The sequence below is a fragment of the Heloderma suspectum genome, chromosome 3 (genome assembly GCF_057233095.1).
Source record: "Heloderma suspectum isolate Gila_16-S chromosome 3, 16-S_ref, whole genome shotgun sequence".
In the NCBI taxonomy this organism is placed as follows: Eukaryota; Metazoa; Chordata; class Lepidosauria; order Squamata; family Helodermatidae; genus Heloderma; species Heloderma suspectum.
In genome coordinates this window covers 75,612,514-75,625,056 of record NC_139460.1, presented here as the reverse complement: position 1 = coordinate 75,625,056, position 12,543 = coordinate 75,612,514, and the positions used below count along the sequence as shown (strand labels likewise).

Genomic DNA, 12,543 nt, shown 5'->3' with positions numbered 1-12,543 from the left:
ATCAGCTAAGAAACCAGGATAATAAGCCTAGCTCAGTAACAGGGAACTCTGCTCAGGATTTCCACGCCGAAGCCAGCATGCAATAGCAGGGAATGGGAGGAGAAGACCAAGAGAGGCGTGCACAATGCCAGTTTCATAAACCATAGTTTATGAAGCTGCAGACAATTATCTATATGTGACCACTGGGAGGGTGGGGGATTCCCTGTGTAAACATGCATTTGTTTTAAATCTCATCAGGTGATCAATCTACTTCAGGCTGTGACCTCAGTTCAGACATACATATCTTATCTCACTATCTGAAACTAACTTCAAACTGTGGTTTCAGAGACACAATAAACCTGATTTAGTCTTCATCTATTTCCCTATCATTAGTTCAATATTTTTGCAAATACATTTGTCCATATTTTAAAGCCTTTAGTAGGTCAACAAGTCTAAACAATTCTGGTTTCAGTAAATCCTTTCCTTTTGGAACTATAATTATTTCTGCTTCTTCCCATTTCTTGGGGGGTATTTTTGGTTTTACATCAATTCATTTAACATGTTAGGGTGAATAGTATATTAATAAAAATATTTACAATACAGTATACAATTCCTACAGTGTTATTCCATGGTAACAGGACCATGCAGGAACTCAATATCTTGTGCAGTTAACAAGGCAGACTGATTTTAAAAACAACTAAAATTCTTTCCTCAGAGGCTTTTCTGAAGAATACTACACTATACTATAAAATTATTTAAATTTATTCACAATATATCTCGGAAGGGTTAGAATTCTATCTCGACCCCTTTATTGTAAAATCATATTACTATGTTCGTTCTTTTTGTAATTGGGCAGCTAAAATCCTATCGGGTATATTATCTTTTTTAAAGATTTGTTGCTTTAAAAAACAAACACTTTTCCATCTCAATGCAGTTAATTAGACCTGTGTCCTCAAAGCTTCTAACTTCTTATAAATCATCTGAGATCATATTTCCTTGTGTTTCTGCTGCAACATGTGAATCTGTGCATGAAGTTTTTATGTTTTCCCCTCTTTCCCTTTAGACAAGAAGCCATCTGAATAAGGTAAGAATGCTTCTGATCACTGCCTTAGAGATTTTCCAAAACATAGTTCAACTAACCCCTGGGATATTATTAAATTACCGCCCAAATCCTCAAATGTATGAATTAGATCCTGCCTCACTTCATAATTTTGCAGTATCAAATTATCCACGTGCCATCACCATCTTGATGCTATCTTTCAGATACTGGTTTGTTCAGAATCTGGTAACACCAGTTCATACATAATACAAAATAATGCTTAGTTAACCCAGAAAACCTTTAAATGTGGCACTCAAGAGACCTGGTTCGCACAACATAACAGCCGACCATGGGTTAATTTACCTCTGGGGGCTGTTGTGTCGTGCTGGGCACTATTTCGGCATGATACCCATAGGTGCCCGGCTTGCCGTGGGTTGTTGTGTCATGTGAACCCATGTGACAGGGCCAACCCACAACCCTAAAAGAAGCCTGCAAACCAGCCCAGAAATGGAAATGGCGGTGTGGGGATGGAGTACATTGGAACAGGGCTTGCATATATTTTGGCTTACTGTGCCAAGATTGTACATCCAAAGTGGACCACATTACATGATGGTCACAAAGAGCCAACATAGCCGCTCTGACCACATAAAAATGCTGGTCATGTGCAAGTTCTGGTGAGCTGAACAGGATCATGCTTCCACAACAGAGTCATACTCAGAAATGTATGAGTACATTTGGAAAACTGTACCAAATGGAAAACCGTGTGAAAACTGGAAAACTGTGTGAATCATCAGGTCACTACAAAACCAGAAACAGCAAACAACCAGCTTTTCCACATGGTTAGAGCACTTCATTCACTTAGAGTCAGCAAATAGGGCAGCTTTAACACACAGTTCAATGCTTGTATATCTAGGTGCGTTCCAAGGAATTATTCTTTCATTTCCTTTACTTTAGCAAGAACACTATCACTGCAAACCAGACAATGCTATCCATTGTTGAACATGTTGAATCTGCCAAAATGTGTCAAGGTCAACCTTTACTGGCCTTCTCAATGCATATGCACCATTTTCCTTTCCTTGTTCCTGAACAACAGGTTTTTCTGTGAAGTGGAGAAAAGTAGCCAGAGTTCTCACACCTGCTACATTTTATCATCATCATCAACATTAACATGTGATAACCAAAAAAACTTCCACCCAGCTGAAATGCAATTCTGCATGAACAAAGAGGTTTGGATGCAAAAGAAGTTCAAGTTAAGTGAGCACTATATATATGAATGATACAAGTCAGACTTAAATATTGTTGCATCACTACTACTCAATAATATTATACTTTTGTTCAATCCTAGGATATATAAACTTTCCTTTGAATCTATGCAGCAATATTTGGTCAAATTGTCAGTTTTATATTACATAACACTTGTAAGGTTAAATGTGCTTGCTTTGGGAGATAAGGATTCCAATTAACTACAGTTGGACTTTTTAATATAGATTTTATATTTCACTGTAATGAACATGGGTTGCAACTGAGTGAGCCCATTTGCACCTGCATACAGTAAGGCTAAACAAAAAGACTAAAAAATCATGCTTCGTTTCTTAATATTTTGAATAAGTTTCCATTATTGAGGAACAGAAGTAGGCACCTCTACTAATTATGGTACTCTTATGACTTCCTTTAGTTTTAAAACCCCAGCCAACAACACAGAATGGTGATCCATAGATGGGAACATATTCCACAGCCTTGGGGCCATGGCTCTAATGGGTCTTCTCCTTGCTACTTCTGTTCTTGTTTTCTTGTAGAGATCAAGGGCAGTATCCAATGGTGCCACTGTGCTATTGGGAACAGCTGCTAGTGCAACAGGAAGCTAGTGCTTCCTGCAGTAACCTGAAACTAGCATTACTGACCTTCCTCATTCTGGCAGAGCTCCTTTCTGTGAGCTCCTCTGACTCGTTCTCTTCCAGAAACGCTAGACTGGGCTACTTTCAAGTTCCTGTAGCAAGTACAAGCTTCCCGTTGCACTAGCAGTAATTTCCACTAGCACAACTTGATGAGTGCTGGTGGACTGCCAGCACTGGATACTGCCCCAAACCTTGAAGGAGGCTCAGGACCTAATAGGCAGCCACTGTATTTTCTGTAGCATTAGTATCTTGTGTTTTCACATGAAGGCAAGCTTTAAACAAAGAACTCGTGAAAATATATTTTCATATAAAACCTCTGAAATTTGTAAGCATTTAAAAAAACAACTGTTCATGTAAAGTATTAGACAGGAGCGGCAGCAAGGTTTTCTGACCAAGCTTTTAGTTTGCTTGGCCCTTCTGTTATACAGAAAACAGACACTTACTTGTATCTGCCTGGCTGCCTACACTGATGTATCTGTCATTGCCAGGAAGTGCTGTTTGATAGTAGGTTGTCTCTTCTTGCTGAGGAATCTTAGCATTCTTTGCAGTAAGGAAAGCTACTGCTAATTCCAAGTTCCCATTGCTGTCCTTTAAATGTAATATAATAAACCATCAGTATCTCATTGCTATGACCAGCCCATTTGTACGTGACCAGACAAGTCCAGTTGCCTCCATTGGCCTGTGTAAGCCCAGAGATAATCGCTAAAAGGCACGGGACACCACTGTTCTGCCACCTCACACTACCAGCTTTTTGCCCAGATTCCTCAGAGACTGGCAGCCTAGGTTCTTGCCTTGCCGAGGCAAAAATCCACTACAAACTGCTTTTAAGCTGACATATTTTTCCTCACTGGGACCCTAGGATTTCCAGCTCGCCCCAATCTTCATCTTAAGGAATGGGTTACTTGAATCCAAGGCTAGGTATCTTTCATAGCTCTATCCTATTTTCAGGAGGATCTTCATCTACAAAGTGTGGCCTCCTATTCGATACCTTCTTTTCTATAGCATGTTGCATGCATGTGTTGTAATTTGGACAAATTTTAAACCTTATTTTTTTGGAGCCCAGCTACTTTGTGCAACCTTCCTCCGGTCGACTAGTGGAAAGAATTGCTGCCCGGACTCCTATGGCTTCCTTTGCTGTTTCTTCTCTATGCCCATCTCAGCCAGCCAAGCCTTCCAGAAGATTTGGTTGACATTATTGTGGTTAGGAAGGAATGCCTTACTGCCTCGAGTGTTGCCCTTTTCCTTGAGAGGAAACAGGAAGAAGCAGTGCATGCTCAAGGAGCTAGGAATTGGAGTATGTGTGATAGCTACGGGTAACCCTGTCTGTTCATCTCCTTTTGTTATTGTAACTGTATACCAGGACTAGCCTGGTCGCACCACCTGCTGTTATGACAAGACTCCATGAAACCCTTTCGTTCCTCTCTGCTCCTGCAAGCTCACTCAAAACCTCTCTCTCTCTCCCTTGACACGGTTAGGGCTCCCCATTTGCCTAGCCACTAACTCTGCAACCTCATCACACCCAGAAGCCCATGTCTGGGGCCTAATACACGCACCGCAGCCCTCTGCTTAGGCAGTCTCACCAATATTGATTTTATGTAGTAGTTTGCTTTAAATGTTTTCTGCCAATGTTTTGGGATTTCTGTAATGAACGATCAATCAGCTAATTTCCCCAATTAATGGGTGTATATTTTAAATTCTTGTGTGTGTAATAAATGCCCCCTGTTTTGAAAAAGCCTGTGTGTATGTGTGTGTGTGTGTGTGTGTGTTTGAGAGAGAGAGAGAGAGAGAGAGAGAGAGAGAGAGAGAGAGAGATTGGGTCCCTCCAGCCAAGTTGCACTACTGCAAAAGCTAAAAGGTCCCTTAAATAGATCATGTCTTGAGCATGTGTGCAAGTTTGTACATGTGTCTAGAACAGCACATTTAGTAATACCATTGCATACAAGTTCCTTGGGTAAATAAGAACTTAAAGCAAATTTGCAACTCCAATGGTGAGTAAGTATTTGAAATAAGTAAGCAGTCAAGCAGGGCAGAAAACCCCTAACCACACACAAACCTATACATCTGATGGCATGTGCTTTAGAATTTTAACTCTCCCCTGCCCAAATCCTATAAAGGAGCTGCCTACAAATTATTCTCATTACTTGGAATTAGAATTTAACAATATTTGTGCTAAAACAGTAGAACAAAATGTCTTGCAACCTTTGAAAGGAGGCTATATTTCCTTTCACATGTTTGTCTGGCCTACATGCACTGAGGTTGTTGGGTTTTTTCACTTTCACAAGTAACAGATCTGAGACGGAAGCAGCTTACAATAAACAAAAAATAACTCCTGAGCAGCAGAGGCTTCCAAACGCTAGAGTATATAGAGAAGCCAGGCAAGATTTCTCTCCCAAGGCCAGCCATATATGCTGAAGTCTTACACTTATCTTCCCTGTCCTAAAATACAGTAAAGATGGTAAGAAAAAGTGCTGCCCACAACTGAACAGCAAAGTGGTGGCGGGGTCTTAATTTAATTGTGTGTGTGTAGGGGGAAGAAATGGGTCCTATCCATCATCTAATCTCACTGCCAAAGGCTCATTTCTTCCCATTTCACCTTAGATAACTGGTCATGTGGAGACAAAGGCAAGCGTCTCAGGCAGATGGAAGTGATCATAATCTCAAACAAGCACTCAGTAACCTGAAAGGTACTTAGGACACTCCTGGACACAGGAGATGTGGGTAGCACCACAGAATTTCTTATCCATGTAAACAAAATCCAAGCCAAAGGTATGTATTCTGAATTTGCATCTGAAACCACACCTGACAGTATAAGGAGGAGAAAGAAGAAGAAGAAGAATTTGAACTGCAGCAAAATGGCATATTCTGTTTTTAAAGTTTTCACCATTTTATGTTCTTCATTATAAGAAAGTATTTTAGAGGAGTATTTGCATCAGAAGCATTATTTACTCAAACCATGTCAAAGAACCCTTATGTTTCACCATTTATCCTGGGTTTAGGTAATTCAATTCCAACATATAATCTTAAAACAATTATATTAAACTTTGCCAGTCAAATGTGACTTTATCTGAGACATGAGCAGACACACACAGTCATTTTTTAAAACCACTGTACCTTTAAGGCTTGCTGCAGTACTTGGGTGTCATTGATACCAGTGATCTCTCTCAGCTGATTCAGAAACGTCTGCTGGTGCTGAAGAATTAAAGAGCCAGTCAGCATTGAGGCCAGTTTACAACAAAATTTCTAGGCAGCAGAAAAAGAACATTGGGGTAGAGTGTTCATTCCTCTTTAAAACAACATATTAGAGGCCAGCCTGGGGTACAGATAGTGAATATAAGCTGAAGGTGAAAGAGAGGACTCCCTGGCATGAGAACTAAGGAATTATGGGATAGAAGAGCAGTCATGGGTAAAACAGGCATGACTTTAAAGCTGTATCTCGCAGCTATGTCTTCTTTTTCCATGTTTATTCTAGACTTCCTGGACCTACTCTAGAGTAAAAATGAAGGGAAAAAAGACATAGTAGCTGCTAAATACCGATCTAAATACTTGTTTTAACCATTAGTTTAACAGAATAGGGTTCTATCCAGTCTCCCTTTGTGTTCTGAGTGTTTGTCTCAGCAAAGCAAGAAACAGCATCATTAATACAAAAACAGTCCCACACAATGCACTACAGTGATTGCAGTTATGGCCATAGCCCATGCTATCAATCACAGCTACCTCCAGATTTCAATACTTCAATACAGAATGTTCTTGTCAAAGCATCATGGTCCATGAACCTTCAAACTTCTATAGATGCCACATTTCCACCCTGCCCCCCCCCCATAATGTTTGAACCCTCCTCAATGGGGATACAAAAGTATGCAATACAAGATTTCTAATACATACGTTTAAAATAGCAATTACATAATATTACTGCATGAAATAAAAGGTGGCTGGCCCACATGCAAGGACTTAAAATTCGGTTTTATCCATGCTATTGGTAGGATCGCTTGCCATTTTATGGTGTATTTCAAAACCTCATGTTTTGAGCAAGACAATTCACATACTGGCAAGCTGCAATTTTTGAATTAGGTAGCTGATGTCACCAAATAACAAAACATGGTTATGTGCTAAATTTACTGCTGTTCCACTGGGGAAAAAAAACCCACCCTATGCCCCTTATAAAAAGCAACTACACTTAGGGCGCAGTCCTAACTAGTTAGGCGGCCACCTCCAACCTCGGAGGCAACTGCCTATCCAAAGCAAGGCAGGAGAAGCACGGGGAGATAGTTCCCGCTGCGCCTCTCCTGCCTTGCTATTTTTCACTAGACAGCCGTTTTCAGCTATCTAGAGGTGGGGGGGGGGTGACCGGGAGAGGAAGCTGCCATACAACACATTGGATGTGTCATACGCGCAGCTCCACTCACCCCACCCCGGAACACCCCTTTGCAGTCACTCCGTGCTCCTCTTCCGAGCACAGAGAACGGGGCTTCTCCGCACTGCCTCCAAGGCAGCACAGACGTGAGGGGCAGTTGGTTTTCCAGGAACTGACCTCGGAGCACAGGTTCTGAGGTCGGTTCCTGGAAATGAGCATATCCTTTGCTCCCTTAAGGTATTATATGAAATACTAACTTAGTTTTAGGTTCTTACCCAAAGAATATCTGGCCACAGTGTAAGCAGTTCATTAACATAATAGCAGAGCTTAGCTACATTCTAAGTCCAGGATCCCAAGAGCTGCTTGGGGCCACGCAAGGAATTTCAGAAAACAAAGTGGAATTTTTAACTTTTTTGTCTCTAGACAGTAGAAACAAAACCCGGTTTCAAAAGCGGCTTGATACATGGTGACAGTGGTGGGGTGGGGGAGTGGCTGTTGAGCAATAGTCTATTGCCCCATGTAACTAGGATCCAAAGCACCTTGGGCTCAGGACTTAAGAGTTTGGATAAGGTATTGCTTGAAATCTATTGTCATGCTACCTAGTATAACACTTGCCTAAACAGATTTACGCACAGCTGATTTCTCAGATTTGTATGTTTTGTAATATATAATTAAACAAGCTTTTATCTTGTAAGAACAATTTCTCTGATCTTATTTGTACTAGTGTCTGGAAAATGGACATGAGTGTTATACATGGAGGTATCTTTAGGATTACTGAACCAGAAACAAAACCATATAAAAAACTCATTCTGATGTCTTGTTTACATGCCTCATGTCATATCTACTTCTGTTCTCTGTGTATGTAACTGCTTTCTGTGCCTTGTTTAAATTATTAGTTCCTCAGGAACTAATTGTTAGTAAAGAATTTCCCAGCATCTAGACTTGCATGAACAGAAAGTACAGAGCACTAACTTTACAACTTCCTCTTTGTCATGGCTTAACATCTAGTTTTTTCTTCTATCTAGCTGCGGCATCCAACTGCAATCCCTTCTCCTTTTTTTTTTTAAATGTAAAGGAGGACTCTTATTTAAAAAACAACAACACAAGTTTATATACAGGAGTTAATAAGCATCACCTGAACAGATAAATTGGCAAGTGATAGCCAGGTAAAGTGTCGACACAGTATGAATGCATCCTGTGGAGTTTCATTCTCCAGGCTCAATCATTCTGCTGCCAATAAAACCCTGATTGTGGCTGTGGGCTGTGTAATGTGGACATTTATCACTTCTGAACTGGAGAAACTCCAGACTTTCCCACAGAGGTTGCCAAAAGGGAGTCTCTGGATACTAACTATTTTCATTTAGCCACAGCATGAAGCAGGTTCAAAATAGAGATAGAAAATACCACAATGTCTTGAGGACTTGAGTAGAGACATACCTAACATCGGAATACCAGTTGCCTCCAAATATCAGTTGCTGGGGAATGATGGTGGCAGAGAGCTTTTCTTGTGAGCACCTGGTTGGCCACTGTGGGAAATAGGGTACTGGACTAGAAAGGCCTTTGATCTGATCCAACAAGCTCATCTGATGTGCTTAACCTTGTACATGTTTACTTGGATTTAACTATAGAAACAATGTAATTACTTGTAATTAATAAGTGAAAGTAATTGAAGCTTTCACATGTATAGACATTTCATCATTGCATCTTGTATGCCATGTTTTTAAATATATACTACCATTCATTACAGCTGCATTTATAATATTTGGATAGCATTTTTTAATTTTTCCCCTCATTGAAATTATAGCAGTTTCTACGGAAATACTCCTCTGTCATTCTAAGCATATTAGTCGTTGTCATCTTCTGGAAAGATGCAAAAGCAGTACAGGAAAAGAAAATTCCAAAGGTATGGGGCTTTTAGTGGATTCCTTAAGTATTCAAATCTAGGTGTCCTGTTTCATAGGCCTAATCTTCCCCAAAGAAAACCTATATGACCTCTCCAAATCCAAATACAGTGACACAGCTATAACAAAATCCCATCACATGAAAAATGCAAACCAGTATGTTGATTTCTGTCATCTGACAGTATCACTGATGGCAAAATTAATTTGAGTACTAATTACAGTTAGGGAAGTTGGGGGGCAATTAATCCAGTTCACATTTTAATGGGAATTACCAAATTTTGCAATTTAAAACTAAAATACAAAGTGAAACTCAGTTGTCCTTCAAAATTTGCACTTCTCCGAATTTTCCAGTGGAGTTCTCCAATCAAAAAATGCATACAAAATGCATATATTAGGGGAAAGTGCACAGAAAAATGCATACATCTGTGAAAATAATGGTCAAAATACATTATATTAGCAGCATTATTTGCAAAAACTGAGTATATTAGGCAAAATTGCACAAAAATGCATATACTAGGAGAAATGTACAGAAAAATGTGTACAAATTTTCACACAATTTTTTTTTTAATTCTCAAATTCTGGGACGACCTGGAAAAATTAGGAACTGAGGAAAACCTAAATTGATAGGTTCATCCAGCCTAAATTATAATAGCCCATTGCACCTAGAAGATTAAAGCAGCTTGGAGGTCCTCAGTATCACTTTGGGCCCACTGACAAAACATAACAGCCCAAACATAAGACAGACTGTTAAGACTGTAAGGACTTGCTTCTGCCTCATTTAATCTGTTCTATCTGAATTTACATTTGTATTCAAGCAAATCAACATTTTGATAAATAAAATGCTATGCTTATGGATATTAATATAAAGTATTATTAACCATTAAGAAAAATCATTCTGCAGTTGAGCATAGAAATACTGTATTATATTATTTCAAAGTCCGTCTAAAAATAGAGCTGGCCATTTAACTAGGGATGAAAGCCAAGCTGAGAATCTTGGATAATATAGCACAATATCTATATGGTGAGTGGATGGATGGGGAGGAATAGGCTGAAGCTGCACCCTGGCAAGACCGAGGTACTTTTGGTGGGAGACAAGAGAAGGCTGGAGGATGTTGACCTGGTGTTGAATGGGGTACGGCTAGCCTTGAAAGACCAGGTCCACAGCCTGGGGGTCATTTTGGACTCCCAGCTGTCCATGGAGGCTCAGGTGTCAGCTGTGAGCCAGACAGCGCTGTATCAACTCCATCTGATACGGCGGCTGCGCCCCTACCTTCCCGACCATCTGCTCCCCTCGGTAGTACATGCCCTGGTCTCCTCTCGTTTAGACTACTGTAATGTGCTCTATGTGGGGTTACCCTTGAAGACGGTTCGGAAACTGCAGCTGGTACAGAACGCGGCGGCTCACCTGATTAAAGGCAGCCGCCGGCGAGATCACATCACTGCAGTGCTGAAGGAGTTGCACTGGTTACCAGTTGTTTTCCGGGCCAAATTCAAGTGTTGGTTTTGACCTTTAAAACCCTATATGGTTCTGGCCCGGCCCAGCCCATCTTAAGGAGCGCCTCCAGCAGCACCAGACAGGCCGCTTAACAAGATCAGCCTCGGATGGCCTTCTCTCTGTCCCATCAGCCAGGACAGCTAGACTGGTGGGGACGAGGGAGAAGGCCTTTTCTGTGGTGGCCCCCACTCTGTGGAACTCCCTCCCTAGGGAACTCCATCATGCCCCCTCTTTAATGAGCTTCCGTTGTGCATTAAAAACGTGGTTGTTCAGGCAGGCATTTGGGGTGGGTTAGGGTATTTTAGAAAATGTTTTTATTGTAGAATTTTATTGTTTTAAACTGTTTTTATTGTATGTTGTACATCGCCCAGAGTGGCTGGGTGACCAGCCAGATGGGCGATTAATAAATTAAATAAATAAATAAATAAAATCTCCACCTAGGACTTTTTGCCAAAATTCACAAATATCAGTATTTGGATTCAATGAGTGTGGGGGGCGGTAGCAAGAGGGGGGAATTGCCAGATTTCAGAGGGACCTTATCTGCCTTGCATGATAAATGTTTGTGAACCGCCCAGAGAGCTTCGGCTATTGGGCGGTATAGAAATGAAATAAATAAATAATTGGAAGTACTATTTCACTCATGTAAGGCACCTTTAGATGCTGCCAAATGTCTCCAACTATCTGAAACATTGTCACAAAAATTCTGATATCCTTCCCAAAAACCACTATGCTTTTAATGAACTTATATTATATAGTCATACTACTTCAGGACTCATTCTGTATTCTCACTATATCAAATCATATTCTCTTCAAGCATTTTATCAAATTCCAACTTTTTCTTACAGTGTCACAATTCACACCAAATCCTGGTTGCCAACTCTGCAAGCACACACACACTCACTCTAAGACTTATTCACACAACACGCTAATCTACACTCAGTGTTGAGTGTGGGTTGTTATTGGACTGTGGGTTGTTTGTTGAACCATGGGTTAGTGCGTTGTCTGAACCCAGGTCATTTTCCACAGTGTACCTTGTTAACCATGTAGCGGGGCTTATTTTTCTTGAACAAGCCACCTTGAGAACCCATGGTTTGTTGCTGGGTTGTTCAGGGTGGTTAACAAGCCGCACTGCGTGGTTAACAAGCCACCCTCCAGAAAATGTCCTGGGTTCAGACAACATGCTAACCTACGGTTCAGTAAACAACCCACACTCAACCACTGAGTGTGGGTTACCATATTGTGTGAACAGCCCCTAAGAGTCGTTCAGCTTTAACAGAGTTTGAATAAGAGCTACATCTTCCATGCTACAGTAGGGCTTTGAGCAAACACACAGGCCTTCTGATACTACAATACTTTTGGGAAATATCAGTTTCTCAGATGAGCCTAATTCAAGAGGTTTTTTTTTTTTTTAAGGAACACTATCTACCCAAGTCTGCCTATGTTTCATAGTGCAAAGATGAGTGTCATTCACATACTATTATACAATGATCAAACTTGAACATGCTGTACAAGTAACAGTATTTCCTTCAGAACTAAAAGCTCTACAATATTAGGTAAGGAGTGAAGTTCTTACACAGGCAAAGGAAATAGATGGCATTCAATGACTTTCAGAGATTTCTTTCTATTGGCCTTACATGGGATTGGGGTGAGAAGAACACCAGACATTTCTTTTGAAGGAGTAGTGTAAGGGCTGGAAGATGGCAAAAATAATGGTATTATAAAAATGCCAAAAAATGACATTTATACATTAAAATTTTCACTATAAAATTCATACCATAGTCCAGCAAGGAACTACAATAAGATAATTAAATATATTAATCTGAACCATTATCATTCATCTTCAGCAGGAATTATGTCTATACCCCTTCTCATTTGCACAAATC

The 12,543-nt window shown here is 40.4% G+C and overlaps 1 protein-coding gene across 4 annotated transcripts in view; it reads right to left on the bottom strand.

The window, feature by feature from the left end:
• USP25 (ubiquitin specific peptidase 25) overlaps positions 1-12,543 on the bottom strand; it is an 86,832-nt gene that overhangs the window by 60,944 nt on the left and 13,345 nt on the right. For all 4 annotated transcript variants that reach the window (XM_084843524.1, XM_084843523.1, XM_084843525.1 and 1 more), the window contains 2 exons: positions 6,025-6,102; positions 3,357-3,501 (listed from right to left, as the gene is read on the bottom strand). In XM_084843524.1, coding sequence (XP_084699650.1) covers positions 3,357-3,501; positions 6,025-6,102 — 223 coding nt within the window. The remainder of the gene's footprint in view (positions 1-3,356; positions 3,502-6,024; positions 6,103-12,543) is intronic.